Source organism: Folsomia candida, unplaced genomic scaffold (assembly GCF_002217175.1).
Source record: "Folsomia candida strain VU population unplaced genomic scaffold, ASM221717v1 Fcan01_Sc023, whole genome shotgun sequence".
Taxonomy (NCBI): Eukaryota; Metazoa; Arthropoda; class Collembola; order Entomobryomorpha; family Isotomidae; genus Folsomia; species Folsomia candida.
The window spans coordinates 2159910-2184861 of record NW_019091215.1 but is presented as its reverse complement, the minus strand read 5'-3'; the positions used below and the strand labels follow the sequence as shown (position 1 = coordinate 2184861).

Below are 24952 nucleotides of genomic sequence, written 5' to 3'. Positions count from 1 at the left end.
TATCCGGAACCATTCCTCAAACATCACAGTATACATATGTATATAAGACGAAGTGAGAACTAATATGATTATGCAGTTGTTTATAAACAAATGTTATCTCATAATGCTGTGCAAAATACACTTATTTAATTGCCTCAAACCCACTAACAAAATTTCATATTTAGACCACTATGTGTCTTGATTGAAACACGAAAGACCTAATAAATACTTGACCTGGATAACCCTTGGCAAATTTGTTTCGTCCAATAATTATTTGGCTCACCTCCTGGAGATTTATGTATATTGAAACGATTACGGAATCAGCAGCCCCGATCTTGGACAAGTTACATACCGTTAAAGGACGGTATACAGTGCAACATAACTGGATCAAGGACAGGGCAAACATCAACATATAAGTGGGCCAATGGAGTTATATAACAATTAAACCATAAGGACCAAATGTTACAGAATGCCTCCAATAATGCCCAATGTTGATTGTAGTTATAAGTGTGTGTATCTATGGTATTTGTACAATTTGGTATTATCATTCTATCTTATTAATGAGTTCGGAAACATATATAAATTTTTGGCGTATGGTAAGACATATGGTGGTAGCAATGCTTAAACTGGGAATTAATTAGAGTGGGCAAACTTTTTCCGGAGCCCTAAGCCGCTCGCGCCTCCGGCTCTCGCTAACTTCAACCCCATAGGTTACCAGATAAGCTTCATGAATTTCGCTACTAAACGACCACAAATTTATATTTCGTTATATTTTTGTACAAATTAGCTTCCTTAAAAACCTTAAATTGGTATGAATTTAATGTGCATTGGATGTTGCAAATTTCCAAAGCTGTTGGTGTTCGTGTTCTAGTTGTTTTATCAAGCCAGGCTCGCAAAGAAAGGTTTTAATCGAAGTAATAAGGAGAATTAAAAAATGAGATGTCGGAATTATTGTTATGTAGGACAATTCAGGCAAATGCCTAGGCCTCTCAAAATCGATTAAAAGCAATCTATGCTGTCGATTTTGTAAAAGCAGGTTGTTCATAATACAACAAGTAAGCTGTAAAAAGGGTTGAAAGCCATTTGAGCTATGGGGATTGAATTTACCCACAAGGGACCATTTTAGGAATTGGAAACACAAATTTTGTCTTCTTTACAAGTTTCTCAACAGAACTCGAGATGCTATCGCGAAAAAATAATTGATTTCAGCTGTGTTAAAAATGTAACCAACAAAAGCTTTATATAGGGTTTTCGACCATGGGAAACTAGATTGATGGTTTCACGACGTTCGTAACCGTGGATTCATAAAAAGTCATTCGTAAATTTGCGTCATTACATTTCAGTTGACGTGTAGAACACTTTATAAATAATTTTCGTAAACGTGTTTCTAGAATTTCTCTATCTCTCCACAGCTGTAACAATGTATCGTACCCTAAATCTTCACCTATTCAATTCTTACGAAATTGGTTTGCGAACGAAAAAGACGCCTCAACATTACGTATATTTAAGAAGCTTCGTAAGGATTGAATTTTCGTAAATGTCGTAAATTAACTCTACTTACGGCATTTACGACAATTACGAGCGTGAAAACCCTGGTATTTTTTTGTGAAAATTCAATTGTATAAGCTTTTCTTGCTAACTTTGCAAGTTAGCGAGAAATATGTGCATTAAAAATATCGTTAAATTTGGATATCTAAGCACAATCTCCATGTGTTTAAGGGGATTTGACCTATAAGCCTTGTCAAGTTACAAGTTGTAACCATTCAATTCAATGCGAGATGTGCAAAAACCTAATGCGTTTTGTCCAAGTTTAAATCCAATATTGTTTTCAAACAAATTTGAATATAGTTGAAATAAAAGTAACATACAGCAAAAAATGCCTACCAAAATCATTTCTCAAAACCTAGAGTTTCTCAAAACCGGGAAAAAAGGAAAATTAGAATAACAACTTTTCTATGATTAGTACCATAATTTTTACCTTTGCTTATATCTAATTAATCTACTAAAATTGTTCATAATATCTAGTGTACGTCCGGGCGCCTACCGGCGCCCCTCCTGAGCTGGCGCCCCGGGCAACCGCCCTGCTTGCCCACCCCCAGTTTAGGGCCTGGGTGGTAGGTAATATTAGAACAATTAAATTTTGTGTCTTCGCGTCTAGTTTAAAAGTTATTCAGTAATTAGTAATATTCCCTGTTAAATTTCTGAAAATCAAGAAAAAATTATCATCGGAAACATAATTTGAAATTGGCATATTTGATAGATTAAAATGTCGTAGTTAATACAAAAATGTAAAAACTTTGTATTTGCGAACAGTTTTCGAAATACGAAGTAATTAGTTGAATTAAGATAAGGTAGGGTAAGTATTAAGTATTAAGTATTAAGTATAGGTAAAGTATGTAGCAAGTGGCCCCAAACTATGAGCTCTCCAGCCAAGTAATTATTAGTCACTCAAAATTTAATTAATTTGTGCATAGTTGTTATCATTTCATTGGTGTGCTGTAGTAAATAGTGTCTTAATAAAAACTAGTGATTAAAGTGTAATTTCTGAAACTTTATTGGCCTTATTTCTACATCGAGTAGTGCAACGTGGTGAAAAGAACATGTGCGCAAATAATCGTTAAGTCATTCGTTAAGTAACTCTAAGACGCCGAGGTCACGGGATTTACAACCCCAAAGATAAGTTAGATAAGTGAGCTACTAGTGAGCGGCGCCGTAACACCAAATATAGTTTGCCGATTATTTTATAAACGACATGCCTCTTGAACCCCATGAACCCCTAAAGAACCGGGCAGTAACGCTGGGACTACAGTGTTTGATATTTTATTAATCCATATCATTACTTCAACCATGTTTTACATGGATTGATCTTTTTGCCCTGTTAACATCAAGTTGTTCCATAATACAGTCGTATTTAATTACCAACATGTTAGCATAGTACATATCGTGTTGTCAAAACCATTTAGAGTCTATAGGCTAAATATGAAATAATTCTACTTTCTTCCCGATGCAATAAAACAACACTAACAATTATTACAATTATTACAGGTTACATGTCTACCTGCAATTTACAAGTTGAAGAAAGTTCGTCTGGTATAAAATGGAGGCACTGAGATGTTCTGAATGTCCACTATACTTTTGGATATTGTTTTGGCATAAGTCTTGCAGTTATGGTTGTACCTTTCCCTGCTCCCTGGGAATTTTGGGAATTTTAAAACTCCCAAAATTCCCAATTTTCCGGGAATTTATTTCAGGGAATTTTGGGAACTTTGAAAATGCATTTTTAACCTCCAAAAGGCTTGAAGATACTAGTTTTGAGGTTATGTTTTCCGAATACTCAACATTTTTAATAATCAGTGAGTTCAAATTTTTATTTCAATTTTACGTGGTTAGTTTATGCAACATAAAATTTAAGATACATACTAATGTATTTGAACATGGCGCTGAGAATATTCCCAATTTTCCCTGAAAGTTTCCAAAGTTCCCTATAAACTCCCAATTTTCCCTCAAAACTCCCAATCTTCCTTCCAAAACTCCGGGAATTTAAATGGAAGGGAATATATGGAGCGAGGAGGGAATTTATTGGGAAGATTGGGAGGGAGGGAAGGTACGGGAATTTATCGGAAGGGAACGGGAATTGTACAACCATGCTTGCAGTAGCTTATTTTTCATAAACTTTCTCAGACGTGGACTTCTACTTCATAATGGATAAAATTGATTGGTTAATCTCATGTGTCAATAACTTCCTCGGGGATTGGATATCCTTCTCGAAGACGTTGTATCTCTTCACCCATAAAGAAGCCCGTTATTCAGCAAGTTATGTAGAGTAAGTTGGTCACATTTTTAATATGACGGTGGCAAGTAAATAGTAGTACTAAATATATATACTAATTCATTCACAGATCATGCCGCCGAAGCTTGCGAATGGGCTTGACATGTTCTTTTCTACCATTCCGATATGACGAAAATGCCAAATCTATTTCTTTAAAACCGTTCCCCAAATGGGCTGCTAACCTAAACTTTGTCCTTCATATTGTCATTTGCGTTCTTCACTTGGGCATGGGTTTTCATTGGAAGAAGACCATCGGAAAGGGGGTCGGGTTAGACAAGGCTGGCAAAAAGGAACTGACCTGGAAGAAGATTGTCCAATTTTACTATGCCGCCTTATCCGGATTTACCCTGGTAATTGCCATCTTGTACAGGCGGCGAGCTAACCTGATGAAGCCGTTGCTCACCTTTCCGTTCCATATGGAAATAAAGTGGTGCCAGGGACGAAAAGGTTACGTGACCAATCTACTCCTCGGCTTGACCGCATGCGCAACGGGGACCTGTCTCCTCTTACCCTTCATATATTTAGCTGCCTCTCTTCTGCGGCCATGTCTCCCATTCTTATCGGTTTCCCTGGTGACGAAAAGCTGCCCGACTTGGAGTTCGATTGGAGAGGTTAATTTAGGTGTTAAAACCTTTTTCGCGTTGGTTGAGTACTACTACTGGATATTTATACTTGGGATATATCTTGGGATTGGGTGGATTGCCCTAGTGTATCCAGGGATCGCTGCAAAACTCAGGGTTGACGCCATCATGAGGTAATTTGTCACCAATTAATCATCCTAAGTTTACAAAATTTCGTTACAGAAATGTTCAGTTTTAGGGAAGTTGTTCCACATTCCCCGAATCATTGTTTTGCCCACTTTCCTAATACTTTGTGTGGGTGGCAAAAATGGGAAAAAAACTTCCCTACTGCCCTGGCCATTTTTGTTTTTGCCAATCGAACCCTTGAATGATTCTATTTGTGTTTTAGATCGGTAATGATATATTAAATTGAGATTATTTGATATAATAGCGAACTGAAGGTAGGAACTGAAAGTGGGATCGTGGGATTTCGTGAAATTCAAGTCCTTCAGGTTCTGACCAACTTATTTTGGAAGTTTCCCTTGATGCAGCTACTCCTTGGGATGTGGTTGGTTTGCGAGGTGAGCGCGCTCTACAGCAACGTTCGGCTGGCAGGGACCCTTCCACTGGAAATCTTTACCTATTTCAGTCTGATTAGCATCGATGGAGCAGCACTAATTCACGTCCATTTTAAACTGTTAGCTGTTCCATGCATTGCCTCACTCGAGATGTTTGAATACAGGAAAAAGATGCCAAAAGGGGGCAGTCGATGGTTCCGGCGAGTGATCAAATCATGCTCGCCGTATCAGCTAAAAATGGCGGATGGGCGTTTTTTTGATAAAAAGACGGCACTAGTTATCTGGCAGTTCGTGGTGGATCGACTCGTCATGTGTTTGATCATGTAGAGAGAATCTTAGCAACGCCTACGGATAACAAACTTTTGAGTAAAATATCCGAAAGAACTTAGCATACAAATTTATATCTTACCCAGATGAAGTCATCGATCTCATTGTAAGCATTTCGTCTTACTAAGTTGGAAATAACTAATGTGCATCTACGCATTAAATTATGCGTCGCAGTATTAATCAACCTGATGCATAACTAATACATTTTGTGCACATAGGTTATTTGCTGTCTATTATTATCTACAATTGTATGATATAATCACATGAACTTCGCCCGCAACCATGTAAGGCAATGTAATGTAAGGCAACCTTCCAATAAAGCGAATACATACTAGAATTTTCATATATCCTAAATTATCTCAATGATCTCCGATCCCATGTCAAACAAATAAATAGAATATTTCTCGTTTTATTTTTTTGCTCGCTACTTACCTCCTCACTGATAAGTTAAAAAAAAGATTTATTGACAAATAACCATGGCACAACTATGTGCATGAATACACGACCGTATATGACATGTGAATACTAGGGCATGTGATATTGATATTTCGAGACCTCGAAATATCGAAATCTCGGAATTTCTCCTGATATTGAATTATCGTCGCCCAAATATCGATAACTCGATATTAATGTTCTTTGTAGAAAGTCATTAAAACCGATGAAAAACACTAAAAATTGCATTCATTGTACATGTAAATTTACTGTCACAAGATGACTATTATAAATGAGTACTTTCTAATCATTCCGGTGGAGTTAATACATATCATAGACTGTATGTCCCTTATCAACGGTGTGGCGTTTCTAGTTATATTGTACTATGAAATAGCGACAATGACATGTACAATTCAAAATGGTATTATGTACATATAGCTGTTGGCTGCTTAATTTCTACTACACTATTACATATATATCTATTTGCCACTCAAGAGATCGATGTGAGTGTTGACTTAATTTCAAAGTATTTTCTGTTGTGGTTTATGCAAGCAATGCAACCAAAAGTTTTCTGAAAAATTTCCATTAAACTAAACGAATTTGCTTTAATTTCCTTGAAAATTGAAGAAGATAATCATACCGTCAAATGTGTGATTTTGGATGATAATGATATTTAATTAATTGCCGACACATATTTTTGGGTGCGGCAATTTAAAATTACTAGGAATTGCTTGATAACGTCAGAAAATTCTTTTATCGAGTAATAAGTCTTATATTCGTGATTTAAAAAGGTTTTAAAATTTTCAATATTTCGATGTTGAGATGCTCAAATATCGAAATATCGAAATCCAAAAATCGGGTGAATATCACATGCCGTAGTGAATACATTCGCACGTCATCTGATTAGTCACCTATTTTTCCTATGAAAATTCATGCACAGAATCACATTTTGCTAAGTCATTTATGCAATTGTGTATGAGGATTCTAAATGCTACAGAAAAATTCAATTGCTAACCAATTCAAACCATTTTTTTGTAAGGAATTTTATATTGGGACGGATACAATGAATGTGTAAATAAAAAAAGTCAACTTATTTTCTGCAAGATATATGTGTGATTATATACAAATTGTGTGCCGGCATTTAAGTATTTAAGCTTAGTATGTAAGGATATGAATAAATACTTGTCCAAGTGCAGGATACTTGATCCACCTCGTTTTCATGGGAATGTAATAATGCAGTCGATAATGTAGTCGAAGGTTATTTTTGTGAAGGTGATTGTGGTGGAAATGGTGACGAAATAGAACGAGCCGACATAAATGCGGATGGTAGAGCATGATGTGAGGACCCTCCTGAAATCCTTGTGTCTCGTTTGGCACCACGAGTTCAAGAAGGAGGTGGCAATATCAAACATTTCCGCGGAGACTTGCAGCATTCCATACCCGCATGAGCCACATACAATCACACCAAATGGATAGGTCAGGATGGCTGGAAAATCCTCGATAAACTTGTGGTTCATGGAACGGATCATGACGTAGGCGCAGGACACGACCACCGACCAGTTGGTAAGCTGAGAGACGAAAAATATTAGTGGTTGCATAAAGTATACATAAGTGTAACAAAAATAGTACCGATTGGTACCTGATACACAAAATTTGGCTCTAACAAACAAGGGGTAACGGTTTATGAGTTTTATTTACTAGGGTCGGATTCGAATTTAATAAATTTTGAGTAAAATAAAATGCATGTAAAAAGTTAGATTAGGCAAGGTGAAATGATGTATTTGTTATTTGTACACTTTTCGTAGTATTATGATAAATTAGTTCTTTGCCATTTTAATGCGTTGCGTGAAAGGTTTTGGAGTGCATGAAAGTTATGGAAAAATTGTCAGGAGCATAGCAAAAAAGTTGGGGAAAGGATTGATGAGCTGTGTCTGGAGAAAGTTGAGAGCAATTGGGTACGAAAGTCAGGATGGTGCAAATCTCACTTGCACCTGCACACCCGTCTTATGTGCAATAGAATTAAGGATGTTGCGTAATTTCCATCATTTATTTGAACAAGGCAAAAAAAGTTGTATGTCCCGCTCTGGTTCTACCCATATTTACCTTCATGACAGGAAAGGCGAGTGGAGAGATACATTCGTTTAGAACGGAAGTAAGCACTTGGAGTGAGCGGTAGAGTTCGATGGCCGTGTACGACTCACGCAATTGGTTGATAGTATAACCGGTTTCGTTGTTCTGGCTGAATGAAGAAGACAGTTTTTTTGTTCACATAGATTGAAAGTTAGCAGGGGAAAGTACCAAAGTATCAAAGGGTTTGAAAGTCGACACTTGGAAAAAAAATTGCAGAATGCATTACTTCTGACGTGTGTAAAGGGAAGGAATTCAAATCCACTTTACGTCAAGACTGTTAAGGCGAGTTGAAAGCAGTGGAACCGGGTAACCAGGGTTGCAGAAATCTCATCTCACCTTCACAAATCTCATCTCAGTGAGAAAAAGTGACATTAGTGAGAAATAATGAGATTAGTGAGAAATATGAGAAATAGTGAGATTTATGGGCGCCATCTAGCGGATAACGTAATGCACTACCAATAGTGCTTTACTATTACCGCTAGATGGAGTAATAAATCTCACTATTTCACATTTATCTCACTCAGGCCCAAATGAGGTGATTGATATATATCATTAAATCTCACTTCGTGATATATATCACTTGCAACCCTGCGGGTAACCCAGGCCGCGGATATTGGTACTGTTGTCGCCCTTCAATGTGATTGACACAATGATAACTCCCCACGTAAGACAAGAATAGGCAAAAATGCAAATAAACCAAGTTCTCCAAAACTATTCTTACTGCGCCTCCATTAACCAAAATTCGACACAGTTGACATGGGCTACCGTGATCCAAGCGAGGAGACAGAAGACGGACACGGTCTGCCCAGCCATGATCCATTCCTGTTAAAGAGATGGATTGTTTTAAACTAATAATCTTAACTGGAAAATTTGTGATTTTTTACATGAAAAGCGCCTGGAACGAGCCACCACTTGGGGTTGTCGGAAGAGTAGATATAGCTCGTGAGATACCAGGGCTGGTATGGCATGAAAAGATAGAGTAATACACAGAGCACGAGCTGAATAAAATTCGCGGGTACGGCCAGTCTTAAGATGGACTGCCCGTGGTCTCCTAATCCATCCAAGGTAATCACAAACCGTTCTGAAAAAATTGCAGAGGACAATTATTTCGTCGTGATCATGGTTACTAAATATGTATCCCGAGTTTTAAGTTTAGTATTGAATTGTAAGTTTTGGCAGGTTGAATGAATGAAAGAATGTTTGCTAAGGAATCAATCCTAATCCTAAATCTAGGACGACGGCGAAATATCTGAGATTATTCCCGATCTCGGATTAATCTAGGCATAATATTTAATCTAGGCATATGTAATATAAATCCTCGGGGCATATTTTTTTTTAATTTAGTCCTTTAATCTTAATTTTATACAGTCCATAACCATATGCATTTATCTAATCGTGCATCTGTGTCTAAAATGTAGAATATGCAAATGCATAACAAATTCGATTTATTCCCTCAGCCGAGAATCACCTGAATTTCTGGGAATTTTAGGAAATTCTGAGGTATGATTAAGTGTATGTCGAGGATTTGTAGGACACCTGCCGTGTGTACGATTCTGGGAAACATTGGTATGGAAATTTGACATCTGGTGAGGTGCTTGTTACGGTAACGGTTAGGTTAGGTTAGGTTAAGGGCGATCACCGGAAGGTGGCAGTTTATTGCTGTTAACAGCTTCATCAATACGGGCTGACAGTCACAATCACTGGTAAAGTCACCAGGCGACACCACATGGTTATAATTGTAACCAGAATATTTGGTCTTAAATTTAGAATATTTGCAGTGTAGCAGACTCACCAACGTTTTTCTCGTTGAAGGCGAGCAGGGTGTTAATATAACACCGGAATTTCTCCCTGTACAGGTGCATCACAGTGTTGAGCGAGATGGAGTAGAGGTACCAACAAAGGGACAAGGAGTTCATAAAGACGGGGCGATAGCTCCCGTTGTCCAGCTGCACTCGGGTGAGTAAGGCGTAAAACTGGTAGCCTGTGAGGGATGTGTTTTGCACGACAAAAACCCACCAAACCATTGACCACACCCTTAGTACGCCCGGACTGCAGAGTTTAACTCGTCTCGATTTATGATCATACCACCATGGTAATGCCCAGGTTAGAGCACCAGCTATGCACACTTGGCGCAGGCGGTTGACCGCATTTGTGCTGAGGAGGCAAGGCCTCTCCGCCTTGGCTGATCCAAGGTAACCTGGTGGCGCGTGCGGCTCTTCTTCCATTGGGGTGGAGGGGCTTCTCCTGGGCGAATAACTTGTCTCGGGTCTCATTCCGCCCCCGCCCTCCTTGACATCATATGAAAGGTCTGGAATGCGGGTTGGACGGATATTATTCCCCATTCGTATTGGAGGGTCTGGCGACCCGTGTTGGGGAGATTGCTCCTTCAGCAAGTTGTTGATACCGAGGTCGCCTCCATAAATTTGCTGGATATTGAAAACGTCAGAGCTTTCTTGGTATCCAATTGTGCCGATGCCAGTAACTTTGGCGAGGTTGCGACGACGGCGTTTCCCTAGGGAACCGGCGGCCTGCATGGCTTTTTTGATGTTATGCGGATACGAAATGGTGGCTGAAGCAACGAATGAGGATGATGTACCTCACTCGGCGTCGTAATTTATACCGGATCATATCCAGAGATTTGTTAGTGTTATGAAAGAGGTGCGAGGGTTTGGTAATTAGTTTTTTGATCAAAAGTTATATCATTTCTTCCTCACGCTATGTCCTTCAGCATGGACTAATGACTATTGCATATCATTAGATAAGAGATAAGAGATTAATCCAAGAAAACTAACACGAAAAATAAATACCTTTTTGTAAGCCGAGAATTAGTGGCCGATCGGCTAAATATTAACAACTTGGTTTTACACGACAATTTCAAAATGCACACATTCTTAAGTCGGCTCAGAAGTGTTACGAATATGAATGGGTGGGGAGGTAAAATAGTGTCACCCACTGACCACTGAGAGTCCTGGCGGTGATGCAATATTATGTTCTTGATGTTCCAATTCTCCAGAACTTAACACAGCGATGGATTGGAAGTTTGTATTGCATGACATTAACCAAAATATGCATGTATCCTCCTCTCATTCAACAACTCCACACTGTACAAGAACACCTTATGTAACATATTTATTTATTTTTTAGCTTTCGTAGATTGTCCTGGTGCAGTTTTATGTAATTTTTCCGTTGCCTGATATTTACCTGACTAAGGAGGAGAGTTTGTCACTTCGATAATGACAGATCTCGATGCCCTTTGGAGGGGTGGTAGTACCCCATGAGAGAAGAAAATGCGTTGAAGGGTTTGATGCCATGGCCCCATTTGCTCCCGCCACACCCCTTTGAAGGCGCGCCCGTTGCTAAACTATCAGAACTCAAATCTTCACCAGAAATCCATTTTTGCTCGGATTTTCAAAAATTTTACATATTCTTTATCTCATATAGTTGCTTTATCATATTAAATATCAAAATCACGTTTTTAAAAATTATCAAAATTTTCGAATATTTCCTGAGCCAAGTCTTTCTTAAAAAAGTGTCAAATTTCAAAAAAGTTGAGATTAGTGTCGAATATGATAAAGCAACTATCTTGGATCAAGAATATGTAAATTTTTTGAAAATCCGAGCAAAATTGGATTTTTAGTGAAGGTTTTAGTCCGGCTAGTTTAGCATTGGGCGCGCCTTCAAAAGGGTGTGGCGGGCGCAAATTTGGCCATGGCATCAAACCCTGCAACACTTTTTGTTCTCTCATGGGGTACTACCACCCTTCCAAAGGGCATCGAGATTTGTCATTATCGAAATGACAAACATTCCTCCCAAGAAAAGTATACCATCAAGCCTTAATTGTGCGAGTGCAAGGAAATGAATTCATCTTATTTTGATTATGAATTACATAATTTTTTCTCGCTACGAAATAATGACGAAGTTTGATGAGATTTTCTGCTTAATTGATAATTTAATTGTGTAAATTATACGTGATTACAACGTATAATTAAGGAATATCTACCAACGTGTATCTCCAAACTCGCTGCGTGCATATATAAATAGTCAACTTATAGTTTGGGAGGAAAACCTTGTCATGTCTGATTAGATTACTTTTTTTTTTACTAAATATGTTGATTGGAGCCCAAACACATATCAATGACAGTTTATGTCTGCAAATTATCTCACAATATGAATTGGTTCAAGGAGAATCAACAGCTTACATTAGTACCCGTACAAATTTTAAATTAATGGGAAAAAGTGGTTTGCGTGTTGATTCAAAAAGAAGTGCGTTAGTTTAGATCATGCCAACTGGTTTATTAACGGCATATTGCTTTTACATAAGCATGCACAACGAGAAGCTAGGAAAGCTTGAAAATTAATGTGTTACATAAGTTGTTTTTGCACAGTGAGGAGTTGTTGAATAAGAGGGGGCTACATACATATTTTGGTTGATGCCATGCAATACAAACTCTAAAATCTATGGTTGTGTTAAATTGTGGAGAATTGGAAAAATTGCATAATATAGCATCAGCCTCAGAACCCTAAGTGGTAGGCGGGTGACACCATTTTACCTCAACGATCCCCACCCAAAGATATTCTAAACGCACTTCTGATCAGATTCAAAAACTTGTTTGGCACTAGTATGTGTGGACTTGAGTGTATTGCTTAAAAAATGTTGTCCACTGTAGAAAAATTCTGCACATTCTAATCCATATATGGATATTTGTGTATTACTGCTTTCACTCTCCTTTGCCATGTACATAAAAAAATGCTGAAATGCTTTTCAGATTTTTTTCTGATGTTTAGCAGATTTACCCTTCTCCTTCCTTCGCCTTCCCTTCCTTCTCGTGAAGGAAGCTTCTTTCTGCACAAATAGAAGGAAGCTGCGCAGGTATGATTACGATATTTTGACATTGCTTTTTTTGCTTGGGAGTACACTGCAATTCATATGAAAATAAAATTCGTAAATAATTGAGTTGAGCTTTTGATTGGAAATTTAAGTCTATACAGTCTGGAAATTCTGTATAAAATAAAGTAACATAATATACGTATTTATCTACTAAGGTGTAGTTTTTAGGGGAATGTGATCTACATATCGTCGCCGTCATTCTAAAAAGACCTATGTGCAGTCGAGGGTTAATTTTAAAAAAACCTATGTGCATGGTAAAATCGAGTAAAAAGACCTACGGGGATACATGGGTTTAGTTATGCATCGCAGTATTTAGCAAGATAACTAAACCCATGTATGCACATAGGTCTTTTTACTAAGAATATAGTTTTTATTAATTACTTAAGATAAGTTGTATCACAGAAAATTTCAAAATCATTAGGGCCAGTCTACCTACCCAATACATACATACAAGCTGGGAGAATTTTTGAAAGTTCTTCTGCAAATCTGTGACGTGAGTTAGAAATTAAGTAAAGTTTTGGGTTATTTGAAATACATATAAGTAAATATGTGCTTATTGAGTATCTAAGTTTAGAACAACTCACCTCACATTGCATTCTAGCATCAGGGTCACGGGTTTTGAGATGTGTGTCAATTTGGCACTTAAATTTTCGGACAGGCATTTGAAATGTTGTCGTAGTGATTGCATTGACATCTAGGAGGAAAAGTGATACATTTTTGGTGAGATATATTTTGTGTGAAAATTAATTTGCGAGATCAATTATGTTTGTACGAACGATAATCTTTACGTGGTACACAGGTAACTGTGGCAAAGAAAATCTTATGAGAGGATCTCCCTCGACAAAGGACGAGGGCACAAATAAAGTATGATTTCCAGGTAAAGAAATTATGTTACTAAATCCTTGGTCGGTATGTTAAGTTGGTAGTGTAAGTACGAAGTAGCTGGCCTTCTGAAGTATGTTAGAATGAACCTTTTCTCAATGCTAAATCCTCGGTTGGGATACTACATAAATATGTTTATTTATAGGGACCAAAATATCTCTTAAAATGGTACCTGTGAAGCAAGCCTGTGTAGTTGTGTGTGTACATTTGGAAAGAAAAGTTGACTTTCCTTTCCAAACATATTGAATTTTTCAACTCTTCCCACGATTTAAATATGACTTATATTTGTATTAGGGTTGCCGCGGGTCGCGGGCACGGGTACCCGCACCCGCTTACCCGCTTGATTTGGCGGGTAGCGAGTGTTACCCGCGCGGGTAGCGGGTAATTCAAAATTTACCTATTTTTTATCATCAATCACATAATTTAAGTAGAACATTCTCTAACAAAAAGCTAGAAAGCCGGGCAACAAAAAGGTTTCCCTCGTGAGTAGAATAAATATAGATTTATCTGGCCCAAAAACAATCCTTCTCATATCTAGCATCCCCATAAGTTTGTATCCTTCCAAGAAAATCTAAATATAAATCAGGCCACCTTTTTGTGCAATATCTGCCACTGGTCAAAAATAATTGAATCCAATCGAGTTTCCGAGCTTGTCCTGAGCACATAGCAAATACTTTTTTTACTCAAAGCCACCTTAAAAAATGCATCTGAAACAAATCACATTTTCTTCGTGTTTAATAATTTTCTCACTATTATCTGATTTTGTGACGATGGGGTACAAGATTTTGCAACTGGATTCGAACTGTAAACTACCATGGCATAGTAGGCGTTTCGAATACGACTACGAGGTTTCGCCAACTGCACGAAACTATAGTGCCACCCGAGTCTCAATTTCAACAACGGTATCTGTCCAGTCTTATGACATGGACCTGGAATCAAGCGTTTTTAAAGTAATAGTGGGGTCCACGTTTCGATGGAATGATCCCAGGCTCGCATATGGACAACGAGAAGGTAACACGATTCATTAATAATTAAATCTATTAAAAAACACCTAAACAGCGGCATGCTGTTTCTTGCAAATTTCATGCATACCGTAAATATATTATTTATAGCCGGGGCTAAAATTTAAAACAGAGGGTCGTAGACTCAACTAAAATTAGAGATCTGCTAGAATCAGAAAACCGGCTATTTTTTTTTACTCTGCATAACTTGGACGAGTTTGAAATTACTTTATGGCGCAGTGTATCTCTAATTTTGACAATTAAAGTTTTCGAAGGCTCTTTCACGTTGCTACCTTTGGCATACCGTTCACATTGGATGTGGTTGACATTCATTCTTCAGTAAGTTGTATGTCATACCAAAGGGTTTAAATAACAGAACGGGTTAAAATTCCCAAGCCGGCATGGGGTGTACATAATGCATGAAGAAACTTTTAGAGAAAGCTACATAATTCAATGACTAATTATTGAACAGGGTGCAACCGCAGTTACATTGTGCAAGATAGTAATCATTTGTCTATGAGTTTCTGGCTTCCATCGGATTCTAAGAAGCCGGGCTATCTTTGTAGTGGAGACCAATATCGATCGTACATTATTCTTTACAGAAATGGAGATGTAAGTGAATTATAAATTATATAATAATTATTTTAAAACACATCGTAACGTGATCGCATCCTTAATTTAGGTTACACTTTCTACCAGCTATTTCCCACAAGTTGACAAGGTGACAAAGTTGGGGGAGAAGAAATATGTAGCCGAGTTAAACATGATACCTGAGGAATTTGAGGATGAAGTGGTCTACGAGTGGCGTCCTATCACCGTCGGGTTTAAGGTCGTGAATGGATATAAAATAAGCGCTGAGTGGAAAAAATGCGTAGTTGGTGTTGTTAATAGTAAGAGGAAAAGTTGTATGCGATTAGTCTTGTTCTTCATGGGATAATAGAGTAGGTAAAAGGGTTACCGATGGGTAAAAATGATATGGCAATACATTTTTATCAATATTTCGAAAATTTGTCGTGCCAGCAGATAAGGAAAATATAAAATTCATATTATACTGTTGTTTTGCATTCCCTTAAATATGTACTGTTCAACTTTAATAAGAATAAATAGGTTTCTAACCTAACCCAACAATTAATATGCTCTGGTTTCAATCAAATTTTAAATGTCTATTTATGTATTTTTTGCAACGATTAAAAAATTGCATAGCAACGGTTAAAAATTGCAAGACAAGCGTTATGGAGAAGCAAAAATACTGCATGTAAGTATGCTGCACTAAAATAGAATTTAAAATAAAATTTAGAATAAATTTTTTATTATTATACAAATTAAGGTAGTTTGAAACTAGATCATACTATGTATGTTACTTATTTTTAGGTCACGCTGTGTGCTAATAATGCATGCATTCTTTCTGTGCAAACAAGACAACTATTTAGCTGAGAGAATAATCGTTAATAAAAATCCTGACCTCAATATTCTCGCTCTGTGTATTCATTTTATTCATCAGCAATGCTTGTATGATTGTCACATCAACAAAATTTGTGCTGCCGTTAAGCAAATACTCGACTAAATACACTTTTGAATTGTAGCCTATTACATAGATATGTACAAAAGTGGAACGTTGTCCACATGTCACCATGCTCATGGGGAGGTTGGTGGTTTAAGAAACTTACGTGGAGGATCAAAGTAATTAGGCCAAGTATGTATAAAGTAATTTATTGTTATGCATTACCATATTTATCAATCTTTACAAAGTAATGAGCCAGTCAAAAATATTTGTGATCTTCTCACTCCCACTCAGTTCTACATCATCTTTCTCCAGATACAGAGGATTCGCCTTTTATGCAAAATGAAGTCGCTTCTGGTGATATTTATTGCCATTCAAATGAATGGTAAGCATTAATTCTAAAAATATTACCAGAAATTTGGGTACCTGTAAATATTTACAATATCCGTTTATTTTATTTAATAAATAATTATATTTTTAAATTTCTGCAAATCCGCTTGGATTAGAGCGGATCCGTGCTTAGGAAAAGACGAAGGCATTAATTTCATTTACGGTCCTGGTGAAATAGGTTTGTATTTACCCCATATTGGGTTTTTTATTTTTTGCATATATATTTATAAATATAGAATGTATTTATAAATTTTTATGTATATTTCGCTTTTGCGTTTGTATCTCATATACATATAAATTTAGAACGTCCGTGCGCAACCAGTAGGAGGCAGGTATCATCTCCATTGAGTTGTTTAAAATGCCATGGGGTTGATGAATGTTACCAGGACTTCACGAGGGGATTTATTTGCACCGAAATATGCGACAAAGGTGAGTTCTTTGTTTCAACTTCATTAAAAATTTAGTTAGTAATCACAAGAAGATTATTGAAATTGGGTGTGACGAAATTTGTGATTTGTTATTAACTCATTTTTTCAGTGTCTGAGAAATGCACCATTCTCTACCATGATGGCCTCCTAACTGCACGATTTTGCGACACACCTATCAACCCACAAAAAGTGTGTGAGGATGATTTCACCTCAATTCCCGGGTTACATAAGCGCAAGTGCTTCTGCAGTACGGAAAATTGTAACAGGGATCGCCAATGTTACGTATGCGACGACTGCCCTGAAGTTTCCCAATGGGATTTAAAATACTGTGAAAATAAAGAGAATCCTTCTGATGTGCAAAGTAAGTAATTCCAAATTATTATAGATAGGGGTGAGTAATCCGATCCCGTAAATTTAGTTTAAATTTATTTTTTAGTTTAAATTTCAGTTTACAAAATATAATAAAAACAAACATTTTTGTAGGAGACTGGATTTGCTTCACCACAAGAAAGCACGGTAAAATAAGGCGGAGCTGCCTCCCTGAAGCAGATACAGATATGGACCTTATGCAGGAGACATGCGGGAACCAAGTACCCTGTGCATGCGACCGCACGGGGTGTAATGGCGGAAAAATTACTTCGACAAACCCAGCGAACTTGATGATGGCACAACAGGTGTTTCTTGGTCTGAATTCCAGGGACCCCACCATTCAAGACCAAGCACTCTCAAAAAGAATTATGCCGGGATCGTTTACTCCATCTAGCTTGGGTAAACCGACATAAGTTCCCGCCTGTGCGTTCAATTGAACAGCTCGGCGGAAGCATATTTTTCCAACATTATTTATAAGTTTTAGATTACTGTACGTTTTACCAAAATTAATTATTGGCTAAGTTAATTGGATAAAAGGTATCAAAATTTGTAATAATTGGTATCTGACTATTGTGTTCTAAATTTGTAGTAATTTGTAATAATAAAATAAAATTTGTTTCCTGTGGTTACTACACGATCTATGATTTTGATTGATTGATAGGTTTTTATTAAAGTTCACAATATTTAAAATGGTACAGATATTACTGTATCCATGAAAATTTCGTCAATTGTAAAAACTTTGGCAGAAAAGTAAGGCTAATGGCAAGATTACTTGAAAACTCTTGTTCTTAACGGTTACGACAAATTACCGAGTTATAAATTAAATTATTATTTTAAAACCGTTGGGGCAAAAGCAGCGTTTGAGTCTCCAACTCCATTAATTCCAGGAAATCGTGGTTCTAAATGAATCTGTCGTATAATTTTCACTGGTGATGTTTTTTTTTATTATTGGTTATAATTGATATTCGTGAGATAAAATGTTGAGTTTTAATGCATGGCTTATGAGTAGTGGTCTCAACGGTCCCCGGGTTGGCTCGGACCGGACCGAAACCCGGCGGTTCGGTCCGGGTTTTTTCAGTTTGAGGCCTGGACAGGACTGGGCAAAACTTATTTATTTATTATAATTTATGGAGGTAAATAGCAAAGATTTCCATATTTTTGTTGGAAGAACAAAATAATTAAATATTTAGTCGCAATTCTTAACCAGTTCCACTTTCAAACTATTAGCATTTCTATTTAAATTTATGTTTGAAATATCCGTCATGTGTAATGTGGAGTGAAGTAATTAATTATTTGATTAAATTTTAACCGAGGCTGGCTATTTGTAACCACCAGTTTGTCGTCATGACATGATTAAAGTCAAATTACTTCTCACATCGACCTAAAATCAATTTTGAAAACATTTGAAATATGCAAAATCTTGCACGAGTTTGAAGATTGACAAATTCTTACGTATATCATTCCGTACTTGTCTTAAGAAGTGGAAATAATACAAAGATAAAACAATGAATTGAACTTATTATGAAATATTTTTATGTTCAAGATTTTTGGACATTTGTTTTTTGATATTTAATTGCCCCACTGGCATGTGTATTTCAATTAACGCATTTTTTTTCTGTCCGCCCGGGACCGCGGGTCCGGTACCGGTCCGGTCCGGGTTCGGCCCCGGGTCATAGTAAAAGCAACCGGACCGGGTTCGGTCCCGGGTCATAGTAAAAGCAACTGGACCGGTTTCGGTCCCGGGTCATAGTAAAAGCAACCGGGCCGGGTTCGGGTCAGTAGTATCGGTCTTTGGTTCGGTTCCGGGTAATGCAAAACCCGGACCGGACCGTTGAGACCACTAATTCTGAGGACATGGTATTAATTGTAAATGTGATGCTAAAAATTATTGAAAAAATTGGTAAAAATATAAAACTAGTGAAAATTGTGCGAAAAAAGTCGTTTAGAACTACGATTTCCTCGAATTAATGGAGTTGCTGCGACGCCCATGTGACGTGTACCAACGATTTTAAGAATAATAATTTAATTTATAAGTCGGGAATTTGTCGTAACTGTTAAGAACATGCGTTGTTAAGTAATCGTGTGCTTGAGTTACCGGACTAGTTATGAGTCATAGAAACAGAGTTGACGTTGCTCACTAAATATTTCCCCCTGTTGATGTCCTACATATTTACAAATATGACATGAATGGAGGTTGGGATACTTTTTCTCGAGACCTTCTCAAGCTATCATTGACTTTGATAAACCCAAGGAAACTCTTACAATATGTAATTTTGTATGTCATGACTTGTTTCACTTCGGCAACGTGTCACACCGGCTCCGGATAGATTTGGAAATATTCTTCCCGAAATTCTCTTGGTAAACTCGATTACTTTTAACCTTTTCCACAACTGCACTAAATGTTTCCAAAATCAAAAGCTCCTGCTTTTACTTTAACTTTGATGATCAAGTGCGAGTTGATAAGTGCACCAAAAGCTAAAAGGCACACGAGTTGACCAAGAGAATTGTCAAAACTTTTAAATAAATATAATTATAAAAAATAACCTTTACTTCCTACTTCACCTGTATATATTTTAATTACAGGGATAATTTCATAATTATCTATGTAAAGGGAGCTACATATATAACTTTATATACATATTTGAACCAAAAAACATACTTTGTTGTACCTACATAAGTATATATTCACATAGCTTTACTCTTTATCCTGAGTAGAGCTGTGCAGGTCGCGAATTTTAAATGCCCTGCCCGCCCAACGCCCTAAGAAATTAAGCCCTGCCCGTCCTATGCCCTGTGATATCGGGCTAAAAAATTCCCTGCCCGCCCTACGCCCTAAGATGTTAGGCCCGCCCGCCCTATGGTTTTGTCCTATGAGAAAGCCCTAAGCGCCCTATGCTTCTTTTCCTGATTAGATAGAGTTATTAAAGACATAAAAGTCATAGATAATATGAAAATTTCTTCTTTAATTAAAAACAGCAGCTGCTAAATATCAAATTCTGACGTTAAACCATTTAATATTTACTTGTTTTATTGACAAAAATTCCCATAACCTAATAAATAGAAATGCCCTACGCGCCCTACGCTGAATTTATGAGTGCCCGTCCTGCCCTATGCCCTAAAGAATTATGCCCTGCCCACCCTACACCCTATGATCTTAACAATAAAAATGCCCGCCCTGTCCTATGCCCTATAGGGCAGGGCGGGCAGGGCATATCTTAGGGCATGCCCTACGCTCAGCTCTAATCCTGAGGCTGAAATTGTATCTTAAATTTTATGCATATGCACGTACCTATAATTTGACAAGGCACGCTAAGTTCAATCAATAGTCCACAACTATGTACTTGCACTAGCAATTCAGATTCAGATCTTTGCGAAAATTGTAAGACATCTCCAAAGTATGCATTTTAGAAGAGTTTTTCTATAACTGGGTAAATGCAGGGAATTTAACACGGCAGAAGTAGCAGTCGAATTTCTAACAAGAATATAAATACGTATATAAACCCATGAAATATTTATAGCTACATCAGACTCATAGAGCGATATTTGGGAAATGTTTTATGTTGGTTGCTGTGGGTAATTGGATATTATTTTTCTACCTTCAGGAAGCAATGTCACTTTCACCGACGAAAATACTGTGCACGATGTCCATCCCGTCGTCCCCAGTGTCGTTGGCCTCTGGACATGTTTCAGTCTCGATCTTGATATAAGTTACAGGCAAGAAGTTGTCGACCATGTCGTGGTTTTGGCTGGTGGAGACGAAATCTAAGTATTTATGGATTTATGGAACGTTAATAATATTTATCCGTAAAAGTTTGAAAATTTAGGTGAAAATAAGTATATTAAATTGAAACAGGTTTACAACATTATGTAACTACTACAAAACTTGCAAATCACTGTAATTTTTGTAGGATTAATTAACAATTAAAGCGGCGGCTGAGTGTGAGTAATTATTTTTAAGCTAATTTTCCTCACAAGTGAATATAATTTAGGGATTTTGCAAGCTTAAAAGGCACAATGAGTTGACCCGTTAAATCGTTTAGCTACTTAATTAAGTGGTAATTAGTTATAATTTAAAAATTCTTTTCACAACAACACATACCTCCGTTAAACTCCGCGTCAACTGTGCAATCGCTTGGAGTCCACTTCGGTTTAAACCGGGTTATTTTTTTCTCTTCCTCCTCCATCGGGATTATCTTTTCGTCTGAAGTTAACAATTTGAATTATTTGGATCAGGTTAAAAAAATACTGGGTAAAACATAAATTTATAAGATACTGGATAATTACCAGGAAAAATCATATCCTTCGCATGTCCGAACATTTGTACGGACGCGACGCTCTGTTCCTCGTTGCACGTTTCCGGGAATATTTTTTGGGCAAGACGTTTATTTTTACTGGATTTATGCTTCTTTCGCATGTGATTTTTCAAATCGAAGCTGTAGAAACTTCTTCGTGGGCATAGCGGACATTTGAACTGTTTCCTGTCGGCATCTGGGGCGTGAATGGGCTGAAATTATTTTGAACAGAAACAGTGTCGTTAATTATTTATGTATGAAGTTTTCAAAAGTAAGCATTATTTATAGCGGTTTGTATTGTATACTGCTAAAAATCTGGATTTCTAGGAATATGCAAATTTTTCTCTACCTTACCTCATGTCTCGTGAGAAGTCCGAGCGTAGAAAATTCTTTCCCACACACCCCACATTTAAAGGGTCTCTCTCCCGTGTGTGATCTCGTATGATTGACCACGCTGGCGGCCGATTCAAACATTTTAGGGCAAAAATAACATGTGAAATTTTTCAACACTTGGCCTTGATGAATCCTCTTAAAGTGCAGCTTCATACTAGACTTGTGCACAAAAGATTTTTTACACTGTAGAAAACTGCATTGAAATGATGTCTCGGGTTTCAAATGATTAAATTTTTTATGTCGCAACATCGTATCGCGTCGCGTAAAGGTTTTCTCACAAAAGTCACATTTATGCTCACTCTCTTGGTGAACATTGTTCTTATGTGTTTTCAAATGATAAGCCGTTTTGAAAGTCTTGCTGCAAATGTCGCACTCCACAGGGGTGACGGATTCGGCGTGGACGGAAGCCATGTGACTGTTGAGGGTCCCTTTTTGTTTGAATCGCCCGAGGCAAATGCTGCATTGAAAATCTCTCGTAGTCGTGTGGACATGGTTGACATGCGCGGTTAAGGAGCACGACATGGTGAACGCTTTGGGGCACTGGGAGCATTTAAATTTCTTGGCGCCGTGCACCTTCTTAATGTGGACGTTGACGTCGCGCAGGTTGCGGAACGAGTTGGAACAAATGGAGCAGGGAAAGTTCCTCGTGGCGATGTGGACGGATTTGAGGTGCGATTGGAGGGCAATGTTGGAACTTAAGGTGGCCTTACAGTGGGCAAGTGTACATGGAAAGGTGGACATTTTTAAGGGACGACTATACTAAGAAGGGAAACTCCCGACCTGACCCCAGGGTACGCAGCTATGCCCAAATGTTTATAATCAAGCGGTGGAATGGTGGCAGAAAAATCGCTTTTCAAAGATTATTGAATTTTTGCGAACAATTTTATCCAAATCCTGCGAATTCGTTGTACTGAACGATGAAGAATTCTGTTGTCTGGGTAGTTCACCACTTTGGCGTGAAAAATGTATAAAAACAGAAATTATTGGTGGAGCAAATTTCTCCGTGAGTAGTAATAAATATGTACGGATAAAGGGAAATGTGTGGAAAAATTGTTGTCACATGTTCCGATAACAAGGACGATGCCAAACTGAAAATATTTACCTTATGAATATTAATTATTTTACACAAGTAATTTTTACCACACGTTAAATAATATTTAATACAGAGATGACTTCACTAATTTTTGAAATTTTAATTAAGGCTTTCCGTACTTATCAAGTGTTAAGGTGTTTAAAACAATACTGAACAATTATCAAAACTGCGCCATTTATAAGAAGGTCAGCGCTTAACTTGAGTTAAATAAGCAATTTAAACTACAACTGATATTTTTTCTGAGATTTATAAATTCCTACATAAAAATGTGGAAGCCTTTCTTTACCTATATTTGGTTGTGTGCCGGAATGTGTAAATATGAACCAAATCATATGGTTCCCACTCTAATATTGAATGTCTATCCCGTGTTGTGGATTTTTTGTGGGAAGGCACAGGAGTGAGAACCGTAGCTATTTATGTATTACTGAGGATGAGTGACAGTATGTACATGTGTAATATATATATGTATGCATAATATTGTATGTATCATCATAATATTGTATGTAGTATATGCCATATACTACATATGTACCATATACTATATGGTAGGGGTATTGTGTCACTTTGGTTAAAGTCAGTTTTGCTAAGGGTCAAATTTTATGAAAAATGTCCAAAAACTTATGCAAAAGTCACTTTGCTTAAGTGCAGAAGTCAATTTGGCTAAAAGCCAGTTTTATTTAAAAATCAAATGAAATTTACACAAAAAATATTAAAATCATTTCTGATGGGACTCGAAATTAGTAAATCCTTTCAACTAGGGCATGTAATATCGAAATTTCGAGATCTCGAAATATCGAAATCTCGGCACTTTTCTTGATATCGAAATATCGAAATATCGCTCGCCAAATATCGGGTTTTCGATATTCATTTTATTTAAAAAATGTTGTTGAAATGTATACAAAACACTAAATTTCAATTAATTTTTCACGTAAATTTATCAAAAAACTCTGGAAAATTTCTGAATTAGAATTTTGGGACATACGCGTGTGCACACATAAAAATATGCATTTAAATTTAAACATGATTCAGAAAAATCAGTTATTACTACCATCAACATGCGCCATGTTAACCCAAAGGAAACAAGTTAAAAATTGGGTTTATGATAATTCGTTACAATTAGTCAGTTCTTGAAAAGCCAAATATCGTAATTAACTGAAGTAGTTGAAATAATTGATACAAAACTATTCGCTTAAATAAATTACAGTTCACAAACATAAACAATTTGAAAAGAGCAATTTCTTCAGTTATGAAGCAATTTGATTTTCTGTATGAAGTTTGGATTATGTAGCTTAGAAGAGAATAATAGATAAGAATATGTATAGATACATATATACATACATAAGTATATAAGTATGTACATAACTTCCCGGCAATGTTTTATCTGGTACTTGACAGAGGAAGCGTTTTCCAGTTACTTGGAATTACAGTGTCGGACAGATGTCTACGTCCACATAGTCGCGTCAATTTCATTTTCAAATTGTCACTGAACTACTGAACCAATTTTCATCATTGATATATCAAATTCTCACAAATTTAACGTAATTTCATAAAACATATGAGTTATTTCTGAAAATTCTGGGAAAACTGAGAATCATAGTGCAGAGCGAGAGAGGATGAAATTTGAGCGGACAAAAGTCTACGTCCACTTCACTTTAATTGTCAACAACAAAAATCTCTCCAATTTATAAAATCAGGTAACTTAATAAATCTATCAATAACATATGCCGCATTAATTTTTAAATAATTTTCTTCCAGAAAAATATGATGGCGTCGACACGCAAGGAAATTCCTATCGCTATTCGAGATCTTGTCATTCAGGACTGGAAGGGTGGACAAAAAGGGGGGCTGTCGCAGAGACAAATAGGGACCAAGTATAAATT

General features: G+C 37.0%; 3 protein-coding genes across 3 annotated transcripts; 1 reads left to right on the top strand and 2 right to left on the bottom strand.

Annotated features, from left to right (window-relative positions):
* Positions 1-6661: 6661 nt before the first annotated feature.
* On the bottom strand, positions 6662-10779 carry LOC118438635. The gene is made up of 5 exons (XM_035859173.1): positions 9628-10779; positions 8720-8916; positions 8557-8657; positions 7809-7944; positions 6662-7273 (listed from the first exon to the last, which is right to left on the bottom strand). Exons 1-5 carry the CDS (start codon positions 10367-10369, stop codon positions 6923-6925), a joined length of 1527 nt encoding a protein of 508 aa, XP_035715066.1. The 5' UTR covers positions 10370-10779; the 3' UTR covers positions 6662-6922.
* Positions 10780-13313: 2534 nt separating this feature from the next.
* On the bottom strand, positions 13314-23395 carry LOC110858923 (gastrula zinc finger protein XlCGF52.1). Its single transcript, XM_022107808.2, has 5 exons — positions 21941-23395; positions 21579-21798; positions 21394-21495; positions 20891-21056; positions 13314-13417 (listed from the first exon to the last, which is right to left on the bottom strand). Exons 1-4 carry the CDS (start codon positions 22718-22720, stop codon positions 20893-20895), a joined length of 1266 nt encoding a protein of 421 aa, XP_021963500.1. The 5' UTR covers positions 22721-23395; the 3' UTR covers positions 13314-13417; positions 20891-20892.
* Positions 13825-15738, top strand: LOC110858942. The gene is made up of 3 exons (XM_022107821.2): positions 13825-14616; positions 15079-15218; positions 15289-15738. The coding sequence occupies exons 1-3, from the start codon at positions 14307-14309 to the stop codon at positions 15541-15543; spliced, it is 705 nt and encodes a 234-aa protein (XP_021963513.2). The 5' UTR covers positions 13825-14306; the 3' UTR covers positions 15544-15738.
* Positions 23396-24952: the final 1557 nt, after the last annotated feature.